The sequence below is a fragment of the Anolis sagrei genome, chromosome 2 (genome assembly GCF_037176765.1).
Source record: "Anolis sagrei isolate rAnoSag1 chromosome 2, rAnoSag1.mat, whole genome shotgun sequence".
In the NCBI taxonomy this organism is placed as follows: Eukaryota; Metazoa; Chordata; class Lepidosauria; order Squamata; family Dactyloidae; genus Anolis; species Anolis sagrei.
In genome coordinates, this window is record NC_090022.1 from 155,102,846 (window position 1) to 155,123,653 (window position 20,808).

Below are 20,808 nucleotides of genomic sequence, written 5' to 3' on the forward strand. Positions count from 1 at the left end.
GGTGGCCATCAAGATGGCTGACAAACAAAAGAAAAGAAATCTTAAAATGATATGCCTATATTGAGAGTGGAGGGAAGTATTATAGAATGGCCTTAAGGATGAATCAGGTATTTTTCCATTTGAATCTAAGTCGAGAACTTATTTGATTTATCTTATGTGAGATCAGGGTAGTGATATCTGTCATGGCTGGAATTTTGTATCACTATTATGAATGTATAATCTAGAGCAGTAGTTACCAACCTTTTTTTGACCAGGGACCACCCTCCAACATTAATTAATAATAATAAAAATAAAAATAACAACAACTTTATTTATAGACCGCTCTCTCTCCCCAAGGGGACTCAGGTCAGTTTACACACAAAGAAGGCAAACATTCATTAGTATCAAAAGGATTATGAATCAGTTTTTGGTCAATTTTAGATTTAGATTTAGGTTATTTGGGGTGCTGATTCAGAAAACTGCGTTGGATAGACCACATCAGCTCTGATACAGAACATATGCTATCCAGTTGTCGCCATCTGCTTGCCCACAGAAAATCATATTTAATCATCTAGAACCACTGATCTTATTTTAGATCTTACGGCCCACAAGTTGGGAACCACTGATGTAGTTATGATTCTTATGTATTCATTGCCGCTGTTTAGGGAGTATGTATGGATCATGAAAACGCTGATTCTCCACTTAACAGCAAGCAACCATTGGAATTGACTGGGGTCCATTCCCTTGTCACTTGGGAAGCAGCTTGCTGCCATTCCTGCCCAGCTCCTCTGTCCCATAGAAGGTCGCCAACCCCAAAGCTTGTGAGCACAGATCAAGGAAGTCATTTAAAAGATTACTTAAAAACATTTATTGACAAATATTACATTGTACCATTCTTCGAGGTTACACAGGTGTGTGGTATACCCAAGTGCAAAAAAGCAAAACAGAAGCAACAAACCAACACTTAGGCGTGTTTGAGACAAGGCTCTAATCCAAACTATATGTGGGAAACAACTTCAAGATGCAGAAGCTGGGCCTCTGCTCCAACTCAGGCCTGCAGAAGTTTTTCTTTCTTTAACAGGCTCCTGTGGCAACAAACAAAACAAGAACACATCAGTTGTTGCGATATCATCATTGGGAGGCAGGTAGACTTTTTTGCATTCTTTATTTTTCAATGGTTCAATAGAGAGAAGTTATTATTCATATTACTGGAAGTTGGCCATTCAATGAAATTAACCAGTTGCTGGTTTCCAACAAGAAATGAATGCAAAACACACGTGATACGTGTAATTTATTCCTACAAGAGGTGGTGACCTTTAGCATAGCATTTAAAGGCTTACATGCATCAGCTGTATAAGCTAAATGTCATCTCCACATTCAGGGTCAACATGCCCTTAAGCACTAAAAGGTGAGGGCAAGTGTCAGATCATAGCTATCTTCATCAGGATCCCTTCCTGATCTTCCAAGGCAAGGATATGTCTACTTGTTATTCAAAAGAGGGAGGGCTAGATGAGAATGTCCTTTGATCTTGCCTTGTGTAAAAGAGTTCTTATGTTGGTCATGCAGTCCAAAATATTAACTTTTTCATACTTATCAGAATATGTGGAACATGTATGTAGGCCACATATGATAGTGAACTTCAACCATTGCAACTGAGTTGTTTATTGTTTTCAGTCATCAAAGTTTGAGGCTCAGGAATCACCTTCAAGAGGATTATCCCCTGCATCTACGCCCTGAGTCCCTCATAGAGGTGAGAAGACCGGTATAAAAAACTTCTAAATAAATAAATGCTTCTAAAACTTGGCCATATAGCCCGAAAAGCCCATAACAACCAATGATTCTGGCCATTAAAGCCTTCGACAATACATTGAACATTGGTATGCCTTGCCTTCTGGATCATGGCATATCAAAAGGAGTCACTTGTGTATGACAATATCTGTGTGAGGCTCTGTAAGTAAGCTCATTTTGTACCAACTTTGATAGTTAAAAAATTTATCTCACAGATGTATTATTGCTTTACATAAAGCTACCTCAGTTGCTCACCATTTGAGGGGACGGGGGAAGCAAAACAAGCATTTTTGCATACCTGACTGTAGCACAGGCTGGAACTGGCCAGACATGCAAATTTCCTCCTGCTTCTGGCGCACAACGCGCTGAATGGCTGGGGCCAGACCACGAGGATTGCGGGAGAAAACCAGGGAATAGCCATCATCACAGGATCCGTCCTCCTTCAGGCTGCGGCAAGCATAGGTAATGGCATAGTTGTCATAGTCTGTGTCAATCACCCAGTAGTTGTCACCTGGAATGATACAAAAGATCCAAAGTCAAGGGAAGGGTTCTGGTTTTTCAAATGGCTGCATGAGACCATTGGAAAATCACAAGAGTGATGAATATCTGAGATTCTCTGAACATCAGTTTTGTATAACACAGTGATTCCCAACCTTTGGTCTTTCGAGTGTTTTGGACTTCAGCTCCCAAATTCTTAACAGCTTGTAAACTGGCTGGGATTTCTGGGAGTTGAATACCAAAACACCTGAAGGACCAAAGGTTGGGAACCAATGGTACAAGGGAATACAGTAAATAAATAAAAGGGGTTTTTAATAAACACAGTTTTTTGTTAGAGAGCCTAGCAAGGAAAGAAAGTTGGAGGGGCTTGAAATCAACGTAAGGAAGAGCAGGCAACCAAGCAGTTATCTCAGTTGGTTTATGGGCCATTCTCACTCATTCCCTTCCTGTAAATCTTTCCCTCTCTCTATCCCTCAGATAATATTTCTTTAATGGTTGGGAGCTGGTGAGATATGAAAAATTCCCTAACTATGTCAGGAGATGATCAGATTGATATCACTAAGCCAAAATCTCTTCCTTCCCTATGAGCAAGAAAGTTCAATTCCCATGGCTGTCACAAGATATTTCATTATTTCCCTCCAGCAACTCCCTCTTCAGTTAGTAAAGGTAAAGGTTTCCCTTTGACATTAAGTCTAGTTGTGTCTGACTCTGTGGGGTGGTGTCCATCTCCATTTCTAAGCCAAAGATGCCTCCTAGGTCATGTGGCCTGCATGACTGCATGTAGTGCTGTTAACCTTCCTGCCGAAGAGGTGCCTATTGATCTCCTTACATTTACATGTTTTTGAACTGCTAGGGTGGCAAAAGCTGGGACTGACAGCAGGAGCTCACCCTGTCCTGTGGATTTGAACTGCCAACCTTCCAGTCAGCAAGTTCTGCAGCTTAGTGGTTTAACCCACTGTGCCACCATGGCACCTCTCTTCAGCATTAAGGTATATGATATTCATGGCTAGTCCAGTTTCTTGGCAACTGGTGCAGATGATCCCACATATAGTACTAAAACAAAACCACAATTTACATGACTAACAGTTTTCCACTTTTTCTGACATCTTACGTCACCTGCTTTTCTGTGCTTGAGGAGGACCACTCCTAGCTTCCCCAGTTTAATCTGGATTTTCTGTCTAGATGTTATCCACTGAAGGGTTTTTTAAAGTTACGATGCCCAAGATTTGCAGCAGCTTGCAAAAGGGGTCTGTCAGGTTCATTGCAGAGTTCAATTCTCAATTTACGAGTTGTTGCTGTCTTTGGAATTTTAATTTTTGATTTCTGATGATGCTTTTATAGATTCTCATTTGAGGGATTGTGGGGATGGATTTTCATTCTTAGACTAAGACACCTTGACTGTTTTATAGAAAAGCTAAATGTTAATATAAAGAACACATCAGGCAGTGAAGAAAGGAGCCATCTGCACGGCCTCAAACCCCACTCTGACAATGTTGGACAGAGCTCTCCCCTCATTTAAGCACCTTGTTTGGGGGTTTATTGGACCTTAATCCAGAAAGACACAACTTTTGACATTTCAGTTTTAAGAGTATGTACCATGCACATTTTTTCCACATTCTCAGCCAGGGGCAAGAAAGGAACTTTTGCTCACCTCCACTTGACAAATAGCTTGCCAGGCCTTGGTAATTCATGAACATTTTTGCTGGAGTGGTAGGGTCGGGCACTGAATATTGAGCTGCCATGTCAGCACAGATAACCCAGAATCTGAAAGAGGAAGAGGATAAGATGAACTTCAGTGTACAGGCAGCACACTACTATTTTATTCTAGGTAAGATGGTAGGATTCAGACACCTCATTCCAGGTTCAACATTATTTGCTTAACATTAAAAAAAAACATTAAAAAAAAACTATGAAGCTAACTCTTTAATGCACTCTCCTGATCCAACCCAACCTTCAGTCTCCTTTGCTCTCATCTATAGAAAGATCCAGAACACAGGGAAAGAAACTGAAAATTGCTCTGCTTTCATTTGCTTATTGGAGCCTTGAATAATTTCGCCAGAATAAGGCAATGGGACGAAGGAGTGGCTTTAAAGGAAATGGTCAAGGCCCTTACCCTTAAAAAGAGCAGGAGGATCTGCCAAATGCAGCAGAATTTGTTCTTCGTATTTGTAAATATTTGAAAAATACATACATGAACATTGAAAGAGGTAGGGACAAATGAGATAACTGTCCAAAGCAGGAGTGGGCAAAATGCAGGCTTCAGGGCTTTTTTTCTGGCTCCAAAGGCCCCTCAAAGGTTAACAAAAATGTCCCAAATGTGCTTTTGTGGGTGTGCGATATTCTTTTGGGAGGGTCCTTGCACCATTTTTAACGACCAGAGGAGCGAAAACATGCTTAAATTTGGGAGCATTTTAGGGCAAATACAACACACACACCCACACACACCAGATAAACGTTAAATATTAGAGAGAGAGAGCGCTAGAGGGTGCACTGAGGAAGATGCAGCTCTCCAAGGTCTCCTTGTGGGCTAGCAGCATGACCTCCTGGCCTCTCACAATTGCCCATCCCTGATCTGAGGGTGCCCAGATGTTTTGGCCTTCAACTCCTAGAAATCCTAACAGCTGGTAAACTAGCTGGGGTTTCTGGGAGTTGTAGGCCAAAACACCTGGGGACCCACAAGTGGAGAACCACTGCTAGGTTCTCCAGTGGAGATTCTATGGCCAACTTCAATTAGAAGATGCCCATGGAGTCATGCTGAAGGATCGAAGCGATTCCTAGAGAAATGCTCTCTCAGGTCAAAAATTAACTGTTTCCCCACTTTTGTGCTAGTTTCTGAATTCCTAAACTTGCTGAATTTAGAGGGCTAAGTATACAAGCAAAGCTCCCTGCTGTCATTCTGAGTGCAGAAAATTTTGCCCTCCCCCCCCCCCCCTGTATCTTCTAATCCAGCAATAACCAAAAATGGGATAGTCATACAATGTCATATAATGATGCAATCCAATGTAATATCATAGTGATAACCCAATTATGCATGTGAAAAACTAGTTGTTTACTTCTAGAGGTTTTCTGTCTTACCCAAAAAGTTTCACTCTGCCTTTAGACGATGCAATCATAGTGCCATCTTCCTCAATGGTGTATTCAGCTGAGATGTTATCCTGTAGAAACAGGCCTTCGGGGTCTTTCTTGGACAAGGCATACCATTTACCAGCATACTGAAAGTTAAAGAACACCTAAAGGTTACTGGGAAGGACAGAAAGTACATGTAAATCTTTCAGTAACTTGAAATAAGGCTAAGCCAGCAGACTGCTTATGTGTCATTTCAGGCAAATCCAAAGCTTTAGAACAATTAAGCACTGGTTCAGATGAAGAGCCGAGTAGTAACATCCCCTGGAATCCTTCCAAGCAAACCACAATGTCAAAGGGGAGAGCTGGTTCCATCACACCATCAGGTAATCAATCATTTCCTAGAGCACCCTCTCTATCCTTTCCTACTTTCCATTCACAAATCGTTCTCACACTTTTGTTGTAAATCTATTATTCTCAGTAAAAACAATTTGGGGAAAAAATCATTTCCTAGAGCACACCACTTGGAGAGAACCAGTGTGGCAGTAGTTTGAGCATTGGCTACAATTCTTGAGATCAGAGTTTGAATTCCTACTCTACTATGGAAACCCATTAGTTCTACACTGGGCAAGTAATACTCCCTCAGTCTCAGAAGAAGGAAAAAACCAAACCCCATTCTGAACTAATCATGCTGAGAGAAAAAATAGATCTGCCTTAAAGTCACCATAAATCAGAAACTTCAAAACACACAACAACAATCACTTGGAGTTTTCCAATGATATCGCTCCCAAAATATAAGACTAGAACTAATGAGCTTCAGTTACTGAAACACAAATACCAGATGAACATTAGATAATAAGTATTGACCATATGAGCAACTCAATGGGATGAGTTAAGTGGGGTTCCCACACTCCAGTCCCAGAGATCTTCAAGTAGAGACCAAAGTCCCATCTGTTGTAGGTGCTTCAATTCTTCATTCCCTGAAATCAGTGGATCAGTGATCTCTACAAAGTCAGCTGTATAGCTATGTGGTTTTATGATTGCTGGGTCTACTTGTGCAATCATTTTCTTCACATGTTGCCAGTAGTGATAAGAAACCATCCTGGTCAGAGCAGCTCCTCTTCTCACACATCCAACACAGATCTAGCCTATCCAAGAAACATGCCAAGAGGAAGGCACGTCAAGCCAATCCTGGTCAGGACTGCCTTCCACCTGGAAACTGATGCCCTCACTGTGGAAGAACATGCAGATCAAGAATAGGACTCCATAGTCACCTACATATTCACCTCCAAGACACTAGACTTGGAAGACCATCATACTCGGACAACGAGGGATCACCTTAGTAAGTTAGCCTATCCAACCTGTGTTGTGTAGGAATTAGAGAAAGCTGAGCTAAGAGTTTGGAGATTCAGACTGAAGACTGCAATGAACCACGAAACCTGCTGGGTGATCTTGGGCCACTTATTGTCTCTCAACCTAGCTGACCTCACAAAACTCCAATGGGGACAAAGTGAATTGGGAGAGAGGAAAGACTTAAGCTCACTGGAAGAAAAACAGAAGACAGAAGTACGGTAACTAATAAACATATAGATGGATTAGGCTGGGTTGCCATTTGTTTACCAGAAAGAAGCATAAGTTTGGAAGTAAAGAGATAGACTGCAAAACACTGCGGCGGCAAATTTAAAAGCAAGTTTGAAGAACCAAATAGTGCTCTTGTTCGTATTCATGCAAGATAAACAAGTTGAAAGGTATGCAGTGCTTGTCTCAAAGCTCTCTTGTAACTACTGTATTCCTTGAGGCATGCATTCATTCATTCAAATCATTCATTCTTTCCCTGTATATTCTGCTTTTCTCCCAATCTGGAACACACCCAAGTATGCCCACCATTGTCCTTTACAACAACAACAACAACAACAACAACATAATAATAATAATAATAATAATAATAATAATAATAATAATAAATTTATACCCCGCCACCATCTTCCCAAGGGACTTGGAGTGGCTTACATGAGGCCAAGCCCAACAACACAACAATAATAACAAAAAAAGCAATAAACAAAAAAAGCAATAAGCAAAACAATAAATACAATACAATGAATATAAATCACATATAAACAATAAACAATAACACACAAGGATTTAATATAAAAGATTCATAGTTACCCTCTTGGGATCAAAGTCCTCCTTCACAGAAAAAGATTCAACTGTACAAGAGGTCTGAGCAGAAGAGTAATCAAAAATGGAGATCAGGGTCATCAGGAAGGTATACTGCGTGTATTTCATTCTGTGAAGTGACAAAGTAGTTCAGCATGAGTGAAAATCCCATTTGCTTATTCAGGTTGTCCTGCAAATATGAAATATCTCAATGCAAATACACTGCAAATATGAAATATCTAAAAATCCCCACTGTTGGTCCTTTGTGGTCTCCTCTCAAATACACTTTTTCTACTCCTACCTCATCCAGGATTTTATCATTTTATCTTGTGCATTTGGCCCGCCCACTGTGTTTGATTTTCCAGTATGTTATTTTGCTTTATTTATTTTATTTTACTACTGTATGTATTTTATTCTGATGTAATTTTGGTTGTTTTGTATTTTATTTTGCTGTATTGTATCTACGGGCTTGGCCTCATGTTAGCCGCCCCGAGTCCCCTCCGGGGAGATGGTGGCAGGGTATAAATAAAGATTATTATTATTATTATTATTATTATTATTATTATTATTATTATTATTATTATCTAATGCTCTATTTGTAACATTACCACAGATAGACATCTAAATCTTAGCAAACACATCTAAGAAACTGCCAGTATTCTTGCCATCTGTGTTTTCTACACAACCTCCGTACGGAGGTTGAGAAGATTGGGATATAAAAGTTTTAAATAATAAATAAATACAGGTCAGGCCGCCCAAACCCCAAGATGTTTTCTTACCTGAGGTGTGACAATGATGTGTACCCTTCCTGCCATCTACCTAAATCAAGAGTTTTTTGTGTGTCAGGAGCGACTTGAGAAGCTGGTGTGAGAGAATTGGCCGTCAGCAAGGACATTGCCCAGGGGATGCTTGTATGTTTTACCATCCTGTGGGAAACTTCTCTCATGGCCCTGCATGAGAAGCTGGAGCTGACAGACGGGAGCTCACCCCACTCCCCAGATTCAAACCGCTGACCCATTGCACCACTGGGGGCTCCTATCAAGGTGCATGGTGTCTAAAGCCAGAGTGTCCACTATGAATGTACTATCTCATATTTATGGGTATAGTAGTTAGATATGGTAATTGCCATAAATTGCCCTAGAACATAGTACTTGTTGACTTGTTTGCCTGCTCAGTTCACAGTCCAAGCATGATTGATAGGAAACTTCCACAGTCTCTGCGATTTTCCTGTCTTCTGGCCTTTTTAATCTTTAAGCTGGACTTGGACTGAATAGCCATTCAAACAGAGGATGCATTCTTCAAATAGAGGGCTGTCTTCTGCAAAGTAGGACTCCAAGACATCTGAGTCTGGAGTCCAAGGGTTCACAGTCTATTTACTCCCCCATCACTATCCAAAAAGTGGCAGGTGATGCGTGCAAAGCCAAACAGACCCTGTGTAAGTACCTGGGCTGATACTGGTCATAATAACATCCTTTTATTGGCTCTAGTTTTTGAGATACAGAACATATACACAATATACCAAATCTTCATCTGCTGTCCCAAAGACAACAATGATAACCATATCTAAGAAAGTAGAGTTGATGCGGTGCTTTAAATAACCCCAAGAACAGGCCTAAAAACCAAGACACTGATTCTTTTTTTTGTTGGGCTGCGTTATTTTCACTTCAAATATATATTATATTTTTCTACAAACAGGCGTATGTTTATATTCAGAAGGAGATATTAACCTCACAAGAGTAGAGACCAACTTATTTTTATTCTGGTATTCTCAAAACAGATGTGAATTCAGAGTTTGAAATATGCAAGCATGTGTGAGCTCACAATATTTCTTTTTTACTAACTCAGAGTGGGAAAATAGCTTTGAATTTTGTCTTGGTCCAACTTGTGAAGCAATTAAGTACAAAATGCTGGAGGAGAAATGGAGGAAAGAGTGTTGTTTCAGTTGACAACTGAAATAACACACAGGGTTGCCAAAAAGGGCCTCCTGTAAGACTATTAAATCCACAAAAAACAACTGCACAGCTAGATCGAACTCTTTCTACATAATTATTATTAATGTTCCCAGCTTCCTGTTTTCAATTGTCTAGAACCCTCTGCAGCCCAATTCTAGACTTGTTGGCTTGAAAGCAAGTCCCCCAATGTAGGGCATACTATTATTGCATTAATGCGAATCCTTTCTATTGGGTTGTTGTAGGTTTTTTCGGGCTATATGGCCATGTTTTAGAGCAGTGGTTCTCAACCTGGGGTCCCCAGATGTTTTTGGCCTTCAACTCCTAGAAATCCTAACAGCTGGTAAACTGGCTGGGATTTCTGGGAGTTGTAGAACAAAAACATCTGGGGACCCCAGGTTGAGAACCACTGTTCTAGAGGCATTCTCTCCTGATGTTTTGCATGCATCTATAGCAAGCATCCTCAGAGGTAGTGAGGTCTACCTCTGAGGATGCTTGCCATAGATGCAGGCGAAACATCAGGAGAGAATGCCTCTAGAACATGGCCATATATCCCGAAAAAACCTACAACAACCCAGTGATTCCGGCCATGAAAGCTTTCGACAATACATCCTCTCTATTGTTTAGTATCCAGAACAATAATCCAATATAAGATTTAGAATCTGTTTCTTGAAATCATAACTACTGTTTCGGAATGTGCCATTTTGGACTACAGTTGGTAGAGCATCCATCATGGGATGTTCTCCAAATGAAACTACACCTCCATGAACTTGGAAATATGGATATCCATCTGTCAAGTAGTGGTCAGATAATGATGCTATACTTTGGAATATTATTATTCAGATCTGAACACATTAAAGCTACTTTCAGCATTTCCCTGGCCCTCAAACAAAGTGCTCTCAACCTTAACCTAGGAGAGGCAAACCAAAACATCTCTCACACTCTCGCTGTGAGTGTTCTGGGCTGTATGACCATGTTCCAGAGAGGATGCTTCTGGAACATAGCCATTCAGCCCGGAAAATTCACAGCAACCCAGTTATTCCAGCCATGAAAGCCTTCAGTTGAAGGGAGATATTGACAAGCTGGAATGTGTCCAGAGGAGGGCGACTAAAATGATCAAGGGTCTGGAGAACAAGCCCTATGAGGAGCAGCTTAAAGAGCTGGGCATGTTTAGCCTGAAGAAGAGAAGGCTGAGAGGAGACATGATCACCATGTATAAGTATGTGAGAGGAAGTCATAGAGAGGAAGGAGCAAGCTTGTTTTCTGCTGCCCTGGAGACTAGGATGCAACGGAACAATGGCTTCAAACTACAAGAAAGGAGATTTCATCTGAACATTAGGAAGAACTTCTTGACTGTGAGAGCTGTTCAGCAGTGGAACTCTCTGCCCCGGAGTGTGGTGGAGGCTCCTTCTTTGGAGGCTTTTAAACAGAGGCTGGATGGCCATCTGTCAGGGGTGCTTTGAATGCAATTTTCCTGCTTTTTTGTTAGGGGGTTGGACTGGATGGCCCATGAGGTCTCTTCCAACTCTGATTTTATGAATAACACATCTCGCACACTGCCTCTGCCTATATTGAATATTCTGTATAAAATGAGAGTGATTATGTTCCAGGGAATGCTGTCTGTTGGCATCGGGATTCCTCCACTTCTTGTGATGGGATGTGCATTTCCATTTGTTTTTCTAGACTCATAGCAGTGTCTATGATGAAACAGGGCAATTTGTCTGTAGTAAGTATATATCAACCTGTGTTTGGTTCATACTTAGCAATCTCCTTTTCCTGTAAGGTCACCAGAAAGGATATCCACCACGTGGTATCAAGCCAGAGTATTAGTGGGGGTAGAGGGTTAAGCCAATCAGAAGTAAACAGATTTCCATAATCCAAATCCAAACCCTAAACAAATGAGCATTGGTTTGTGCGTAAAATGCGATATCCCTTGGCATCCTTCCAATGATTTCAGGTGGCACAAGTGCAAGGGAGCTTTTGCTATCAGTAGGGTCAAGAGGTGAAGTTTTCTTGAACCTCGCTTCTTCTGACAAAATTAGAAGGCCATCACTGGCAGGGCCAATCCAGCTACTCAGCAGATGCTGCAACCTCCTCAGCCATTTCACTTCAATCCTTCAGATTTTCTCCTCTTGTTAGAGCAGTGGTTCTCAACCTGTGGGTCCCCAGATGTTTTGGCCTTCAACTCCCAAAAATCCTAACAACTGGTAAACTGGCTGGAATTTCTGGGAGTTGTAGGTCAAAACACCTGGGGACCCACAGGTTGAGAACCACTGCTTTAGAGGAAGCCGAGTAGGAGCTATGTAGGTCATAAGGTTTCTCCTGCATCCTCTAAGCTACCCCACTACCCTTGACTAGGTAAGAGGACTCTGATTTGTTAGCAGAGTGGAAATGCACAAGTTGAAACCCAATCTCATTGACTTCTGTACTCCCAGAAATCCCAGCCAGTTTACCAGCTGTTAGGATTTCTGGGAGTTGAAGGCCAAAACATCTGGGGATCCACAGGTTGAGAACCACTGCTCTAAAGAGAGGAGAAAATCTAAAGGGCTGAAGTGAAATGGCTGAGGAGGTTGAAGCATCTGGTAGAGTAGCTGTCATACTCCACCAAATGACTGGACTGGCCCTGCCAGTCTAGTTTTGTCAGCCATGGCCAGAAGAAGCGAGGTCCAAGAAATGGAATTCTGTATATGCAATGGACCAGTGTTGCCAGCTTGCCGTTTACCTGAGACATCAAAATATCCTGGATCAGCCCTGATCATTGGCCCCTCCAAGTAATTGCCACTATTTAGATGCCACCATTAGCAATGTGGGAATAAGGACACTGCAGTGACTTACGCACCCCTACAAACACTCGACATGAATCAGTCGAGTGTTTGTAGTCAACATGAATTTGCTCTATCAGGCCTATGTGAAGTTGTTAAATACAGATAGAACAGACCCGCTGAATCGATGGAATGTACAATGACTCAATGTTATGGAACCAGGGCAGTTGTGGTTTACATGGTCTTTAACCGTCTCTGCTAAAGAGAACTGGTGTCTCACCAAACTAGAAATCTCAGGATCCCATGGCAGATCAGGGGGTATCAAACTGCAATTCTTATACGGATTATCGAGATGAATATTTTTACACTTGCTACTAAAAATAGTAATGGCCACATCTCACCCTGGTTGGGGAAAAAGTAGAGATAAGTGAACTGCTATTTTGTTCTAATGCAATGTTGAGGCTATAGTTGACCAACCATCAGTTTTGCTGGGTAGCAACTGAAGCTACCTGTCACTGTTGACGATATTAGGAGTGAAGGAAGTTACAATGTTGGTACCTCATCAGACTACAAATCCCAGGATTCTATAGCATCGAGCCATGTCCGTTAAAATGGTGTCAAACTGCATTAATTCTGCTGTATAGATGCACCCCCTGTCTTGTGAGAAACATTTGAAAGCAATGTATTACAACAAACACCTTTACATTGCGTTCCCATCTCCTGATCCATTCTCATTTTTTAAATTTATAAATATTGATTGAGAATGTTGTAAAAGATGTGTTTTCCCTCTCTCGCTAAATTATTCAGGCATCTAAATGGACAGAAATGTAAAACATCTCAATAAACCAGGAATAACGCGACATGGATTGGCATTCTCTATTGCTATTGGAAGACCTACCTGATGGTTGGTTGAAATGCTCTGGGATTTATTCCTGGTGATGTGTTCTTCTTGCTCTGGTGAAGTCAGATAGTGAATGACTCTCGACTAGCCACCTTTAAATAAGATATCTGGAACGGCCCTAATTGGCTATTTGTCTCCTGGACCCGAGTAAGATGCTTAACTTTGGATAATCCATTATGTAAAAACCATCACCAGTAATCCCCACACCGGATTGTCAATTGGCTGTTACCAAACAGACACAGCTTTTACATAAGCAAAGAAATCATCTTGAACCAATGCAACAAGGATGAATGAAGCACCTTTGCCATAGAGCACGTGGCCAAATAAATTAGAAATGCAACCTAGGATGTTTTAACATTAAAATCATACAAAAAAGGAAATGCCATCCCAACAAGCTCAAAATACTATATATGAGTTTCCGGATGGTTTTCTGGCCAAGACCAGACTTGCTTGCTTTAAAGTAAGAAATTAGGAGCTCCCAGCAAGACTGCTGACCAAAAGGTCGGCGGTTGGAATCTGGGAAGTGGGATGATCTCCCATCTGTCAGCTCCAGCTTCTCATATGGGGGCATGAGAAAAGCTTCCCACAGGATGGTAAAACATCTGGGCATCCCCTGGGCAATGTCCTTGCAGACAGCCAATTCTCTCACACAAGAAGCAACTTGCAGTTTCTCAAGCACAAAAGAAAAGCAAGAAGTTGACTAATTTATCTTCAAACCATTATTTATGTCTTATTGCCCTGAACAACAAAGACTTAAAATCATATGTCTTTTGCTGGTAGATACACATCTTCACTTAGTAAATAGATTATGCATGTCTGCGAGGGTTGAATGAAAAGTAATGCCTCCACCTTTGTTACTTGGGTTTGGATGGGAATATTTTAATAAATCAAACGCAGAAATAATTCTTAGAATGTGCTCTTTAACTACCACTATTCACTTTTCCACATAATCACCAGACAATTGGATACATTTCTGCCAACAATGAACAAGTTTTCTGAAGTCGACACTCTGTTTCCGCAACCAGATCTCACAGTTCTCTCAACATCTTCATCAGAAGCATAATGATGTCCTGCAGATCTTCTTTCATTATCAGGAACAGATGAAAGTCAGACGGTGCTAAATCTGGACTGTATTGAGGATGTTGTATGGTGGTGAGATCCAGTCTCTGAAGTTTCAAGTTTGTGCGCTTTCATTTCAGGCGTCAGCATCCTGGGTACCCATTGTGCACAGATCTTTCGGTAGCCAAGCAAAGCAATAATGTGACCGACACGTTCTTGTGAAATGCCGATTATGCTTGAAATTTATCTCTGAGTGATACTGAGTGAATCAATATGTCAACCTTTTGCTTGTGAAACTCAATAGTTGCTGTCACAGGACGTCCAGCTCTTTGTTTGTCACGCAAGTCAGATGGTCCCACCTCAATATCTTTAAACTTACTCGCCCAACGATGCACAGTACTCACATCAACACAATCACCAGATCTTGATAACTCTGCATAAGCCTATAGCTAGCATACTTTCATCAAGTTCCCAGCTGCCATCATTGCGGCCAGGGGAAGGAGACAGATCAACAGCTTTCTCCTGCTGTTAGGCCCATCTCTATCTAATGTCACAGCTTTCTCCAAATACATCTGGAAACTGTAATTCAGTCATGAGGAGGGACATTTCATAAAAATATCCATCTCCTAACAGCAGTCACCAAAGTTCTCCAAGAAAAGTAAGTCCACCAGGTAGATATGTCCTATAGACTACTGTGGCTTCTCTCACCATCTTGACCCTTTAAGACAGAGGAACGTTGTTCGGTATTTGGCCCTTTCCTTTTGTGATTGGGAGGAAGATAAATGGCCTTCGAAGAACACGTTGCAGGTTTCAAAGGAAACCAAATGTCCGTCCGTCTCAGAAGATTAACCCATGACCCACTAGTAAAGAGTAATTAAAAGATCATGAACTGTTCCAGACTTTGGAGATCAGCAGTACTTGAGGATGGCAAGACTGAATGGCTGAAGATAAGCTTAGATCAAGAACAAATTATTATTAGATAAGGCATGGTTACACTCAGGAACAACTACTTACAGGTCTGAATGGTTCTGGCCTTCTCAGCATTTCTTAAGTGACAGTATTTGGATTTTTACGTTTTTCATGAGAGTATACTATAAAAATTAGACTCTATAAAGCTTCACAGTACTCTCCCATTATCCAGGAAGAGGTATGGGGTTGCGGGGGGAGTTGAAGGAGAAAAACCATTTTCCTCATTATCACTGATGATTCCCCCTCCCCCCTTCCCATATCATACACTCGGGTTGTTTCCACAATGGGGACATAAAGGGGGGGGGGATAACAGGAAAATGGGGGAAATGGTTTTAGTACTTCAACCCAACCTGCACCCCCATAAAATGGACTATCCTTCACTCTCTAGTCCCCCCTTGTGGCCTCCACCTGGATAATAAAACAGTACCAGTTTCAGTATTGGTCTTAATACCAATTATTAGGGAACATTAGTGAGAAGATGGTCACTTGCGGGCTTCTTAAAGCATCTTGTTGGCTACCGTGGAGGAACAAGGGACTAGAGAGCACTTTGATCTGATTGGACATGGATGTACAATACTTATAGACATATAGTTCGTTTACAACAAGGACCATACTACACAAGAGTTGAAAAGGGAACAATCTTGGGTTCAACAACTGATTCTTCCCCACAAAGACTGAGACATGTTCCAAATTGTCCCTAAGGAGGTAAACTTGGACTATTTCAGCTGCAACTGGAGGCTCACCCGGAGTAGTCCCAGATATTTTGCTTCTTGAGGCATACTGGAAGATAAGGTTTTCTCTTCCTCACCCATATAATACCCAAACTGGTTTTGGCAGAGAAAACATCTCTAGTATCTTTCCTTACCTTTAGAAGTAAAAGATATATAAATCAATTTAATTTTTTGCACAGCCTTAATCTACACTGTAGAATCAATGCAGTTGGACACTAGTTTAACTGCCATGGCTCAATGATATGGAATCATGGAAGTTGTAGTTTTTGAAGGCCTTCTCTGCCTAAGAGTGCTGGTACCTCACCAAACTTTGAAGGACTGCAAAGAATTAAGTTTCTTTGCAGTCCTTCAATGTTTGGTGAGGTACCAGCACTCTTAGGCAGAGAAGGCCTTCAAAAACTACAACTTCAATTGAAAGGGTCTTTGAAGGGGCTTTTGGGTGAAAAGCTAACAAAAATCAGCAAAAGAGAGAGATACCCTTTCTCTGACTTAAAAAGAGCAATATGGAAGAAAGTGTTTTTTTTAAAGAAACAAGAAGTGACATTTAAAAGGTACTTCCTACACAGGATGCCTGTGGTTAGCTTCAAAGACTGTTTTTGAAGTGCAGAGGCCACGTGCACAAAAAGGTACTTCCATCAAAAGGTCAAAGAGAGGGGGCTGGAAAGAGAGTACTTTTCCATGACAAAAAATGTTCCTGTTTACTTGAGGCTATATATTTGGTGGTCAAAAGCCAAGACGGCACGGCAGTCACTTGAAGGTAACTTCTGTGCAAGTTGCCTGGCTGTCCATCTTTCTTCATGAAGAAACTAAAATAAAAACCTTGTTTTTTTTATCTTTCATTGGGACTGTCTCCATCCTTCCGTGTTCCCGCGACATGGACCTGAAAAGACCCAAACTTAGGGTCTCTAACACCATGATTCCATAGCATTGGGACATGGCAGTTAAACTGGCATCCAACTGCATTAATTCTACAGTGTTGATTAAGGCTGTGCAAAAAATCGGTCGTGGGTCGGAAGTTGTAAGTGTTTCGGTAAATCCGGACTTACGACCTACTTTACGAAACCAGAGCCAGACTCTCCCTCTTCGCAAATGAATCAGAACACCCATTTAGGAAGTTTTCGTAAGAAGTTAATTAATTTTCACAGGTCTCTGTGTGTCAGCTTGTTTTTCAGCTTAAGCAGACTCTCCTGGGAGATGCAGCGAGACATGCTATGTCACATGATCTCCGCTGCCTATCAGGGTTGAAGGAGAGGGAAAGAGAAGTTTTCCATTTTTTTTCTAATTGTTTCCCTTTTGGGTTTCTTTGATTTAAAATTAATCAATCAATTAATTAGAATTAATTAATTCTAGAAACTTCTTTATTTTCTAGTCTATTTTAATTTTAGTCTACCAACCAACTTGTGTTTTATGTTTTCATTTGTTTTATGTAATTGCGTTATTATTGTTCATTATTTGCATTTTCGGTTTTATTTTATGTAATTGTTGTTTTGGGCTTGGCCTTATGTAAGCCGCACCGAGTCCCCATTGGGGAGATGGTGGCGGGGTACAAATAAAGTTTATTATTATTATTCCTCTCCTTTTGGGTGATTGTAGTATTACCAAGTACCAACTGCAACTACCAACCTCTTTCTTTGCTTTCCTTTCCCATATTAAAAAATTATCATTGATTCAAAAGTATAATTCCGTTCTACAAAGTGCAGTAGTCTTGCAGTTTTTTAAAAATGGGATGAAACTTTTAAAATCTCCTAAAAATCAGTAGATGTGCAGATCTTTCTGAAACTTGGAGGGACTGTTGTCCTGGGTCTGTTGTGTCATTGTAGAGAAATTTGAAGGGATAGTTCTTGTAGCTTTTTTATATAAAAAAAGTTGTTTATAAAACTTCAAAAATGTCTCAAAAATTAGTGGATGAGCAAAACGTTTTGAGTCTTGGGAGTTTTATAATGGTAAATGTGTGCTACACTTGTATTTATTTATTTGCGACATTTATATGCCACCCTTCTCACCTCGAAGGGGACTCAGTAATACATTTCATCTTGATAGATCTAAAAATGAGGATGAAAGGAGCCCCATAATTTTCTCCATTGGTGCAAATGGGGGATAACAAAACGAAATAATAACAAAATTTTAGGAAATGAAACTGACCCCTTACAATTTTTTGAAACACTTTAGAAACAAAATGGGAGTTATCCAAATGCCATAATTAGAAACAAAATGAGTTTTAGCATTTTGCACACCTCTAGCGTAGATGCACCCAGGAGCTGCAATGCAGATTGCACAGCTGGACTCCACAGTATTTGATCTCTGTCTTGAGCCTAGTTGTTAGCCCTTCCAGTATACATTAGATCTTGTTAATGGTGTCAAACTGCATTAATCTGATCATGTAGATTCACCCATAGAGAGTTTTGATATGAGTAGGACTCCGGGATAGCCAATTTATTGATTTGGGGGGGGGGGGAGTCAAATGGCTTTTCTATGACCTTCATTGGCAACCAAAACAGACCATCAGATTTACCACCTTCATGAGAAATAGCTCAGTCATCTTCTCTATTCTGTTTGTCTAGGGTATATACAAGAAGCCTTGGGGTTTTGAGGGTCTTTTATTACCAAGGTGGGGAACAGAGAGCATTTTCTCCATCTTTTAGTTTTCTATTAGGACTAAAGAAACTATGAACAACCTGAACATTAGGAAGATATTCCTGACTGTGAGAGCTGTTCAGCAGTGGAACTCTCCGCCCTGCAGTGTGGTGGAGGCTCCTTCTTTGGAGGCTTTTAAGCAAAGGCTGGATGGCCATCTGTCAGGTGTGCTTTGAATGTGATTTTCCTGTTTCTTGGCACGGAGTTGGATTGGATAGCTCAAAAGGACTCTTCCAACTCAATGATTCTATGATCCTACCAGAATGTACCAGAACACTTCAAAATATCAAGCGAAATACTATGTTCGGAGAGTCTTCAAAGTGTTTCCTTCAAGCTTATTTGTCTGTTTTAATCAGAACTGATTAGATGATGGCCCTGTACAGGTGACGTTTAATCCCATTCAGATTAGAGACCCACTAATAATACCTCCTTATGCAGTGCAATGTTTTCATGTCTCGCCTCATCTGCCACTGAGGAATATAAAGTACATAGTAAGGAAAGCTTGTGCTCAGAGCAATTTCCTCTCCCCTTCGCCTACTTCAAAATATTGCCAAAATCCGCCTCTTGTTTTGACAACATGACAACTTGGGTGGCTTTAAGGGGGGATTAGACAAATTCAAGGAAGATAATGCTATTAAGGGGTTACTGGCTATGATGGCTATATATTTCCTCCCATAGAAAATCCTCTCTAGACCAGCTGCTGGAAACATGAGCAGGAGGAGGGGAGCACACATGTCCTCGTTGTGGGCTTCCCATAAGTATTTGGCAGCCGCTGTGGGAAGAGAAGGCTAGACTGCAGCAATACACTGTCAAATTGGGTCCATATTTTTAAACACCCTGTAGATTAGCCCTTCACATTTTTTAAAGGGTAACCAGCCGATCAGGGGAAATGGCATTAGCATTTTTTGCAGTGCAAACATGGCTCTGTCCTCAATATTTGGTGATTCAATCAATGAGTTGCCACATGTTGTTGAAGTGTAACTCTAGAATCCCCAATCAACATGGCTAATTGTAAGGGATTATTAGGATGGTCTTGTAGTATTTCCCAAACATTCCCCATGCTGGAGCATGGAAGGAATCAGTGAGTGTGTTTGTTGCACTCCAGGACAGGAATAACCCTCTGACTTTAAAACACTACACATTGAATAGGGAAAGCAATCCTTTTATTGAAAATAAGTAAAAAAACACTTTAAAGGAATAGGTAAATCCAATTAGGTAAAAAGATAAGCAGGAACAAATTAGTCCAAGTAGAGTTCAGCAATGTCCAAAAGCTAAGTCCACAAGTCTCAAACAAAATCTAAAGAACCAGGAAACGTTGATCCAAGGCATGAGCAAGTAATCACAAGAGACATAAACCAAACCAGAAAACAAGAAATCTTTAAGCATGGATCTTCCAAGCAAGGCTTCTATGAGATGAGGACAAGAACTTAGCAAAATTCTAAACAATGCTTCATCTGGTGATATTTTCCATGCTTGGTACTTTTAAGCCTTTCCAAGCACTCAGAAACTGGTTTTGCTTTCCTTGAGCGACACTTATCTTTTTCTGTTGAAGTCTGGCAGAACATCGAAGGCCTTGCTCGGACTGTCTGTTTTGACTAATTTCCACCCACCTATCTATATGCTAGGTTCTTGTGGGTTTTTTTGGGCTACATGGCCATGTTCTAGAGGCATTTTCTCCTGATGTTTCGCCTGCATCTATGGCAAGTATCCTCAGAGGTAGTGAAGTCTGTTGGAGTTAGGAAAATGGGTTTATATATCTGTGGAATGACTGGGGTGGGGCAAAGAACTCTTCTCTGCTGGAGCTAGGTGTGAATGTTTCAACTGACCACCTTCATTAGCATTTGAAGGCCTGGCTGAGCCTGGGGGAATCTTTCATTGAGAGGTGTTAAGATGTGCCTGATTGTTTCCTCTCTGCTGTTTTGCTGTTATAATTTTAGAGTTTTTTAATACTGGTAGCCAGATTTTGTTCATTTTCATGGTCTCCTCCTTTCTGTTGAAATTGTCCATATGGTTATGGATTTCAATGGCTTCTCTGTGTAGTCTGACATGGTGGTTGTTGGAGTGGTCCAGCATTTCTGTGTTCTCAAATAATATGCTGTGTCCAGGCTGGTTCATCAGGTGCTCTGCTATGGCTGACTTCTCTGTTTGAAGTAGTTTGGGCGCTGCGTTTGGTGGTCCCTATGTAGGAGGGACCTCTCACCTCTGCAGGAGTCTACCATATACCATGCAGCTGTGGACAAGTCTACATAGGGACCACCAAACACAGCACCCAAACATGAATCAAGGAACATGAAAGGCACTGCAGACTACTTCAACCC

At 41.0% G+C, this 20,808-nt stretch overlaps 1 protein-coding gene across 1 annotated transcript; it reads right to left on the minus strand.

The window, feature by feature from the left end:
- Window positions 1–823: 823 nt before the first annotated feature.
- Window positions 824–13,207, minus strand: LOC132768105 (purpurin). The gene is made up of 6 exons (XM_060763717.2): window positions 13,095–13,207; window positions 7,495–7,615; window positions 5,341–5,477; window positions 3,917–4,029; window positions 2,066–2,278; window positions 824–1,064 (listed from the first exon to the last, which is right to left on the minus strand). Exons 2-6 carry the CDS (start codon window positions 7,612–7,614, stop codon window positions 1,054–1,056), a joined length of 594 nt encoding a protein of 197 aa, XP_060619700.1. The 5' UTR covers window position 7,615; window positions 13,095–13,207; the 3' UTR covers window positions 824–1,053.
- Between the last annotated feature and the right edge of the window lie 7,601 nt (window positions 13,208–20,808).

Bases quoted from the DNA above. Each gene is read 5' to 3' on its own strand.
- LOC132768105 (XM_060763717.2), bottom strand. From the start codon at position 7,614: ATGAAATACACGCAGTATACCTTCCTGATGACCCTGATCTCCATTTTT. The intron at 5,478-7,494 runs GTAACTATGAAT...TTTAACTTTCAG, and splicing joins AGGACTTTGATCCCAAGAGG to TATGCTGGTAAATGGTATGC. The intron at 2,279-3,916 runs GTGAGCAAAAGT...GTATCATTCCAG, and splicing joins AAGCTATTTGTCAAGTGGAG to GTGACAACTACTGGGTGATT.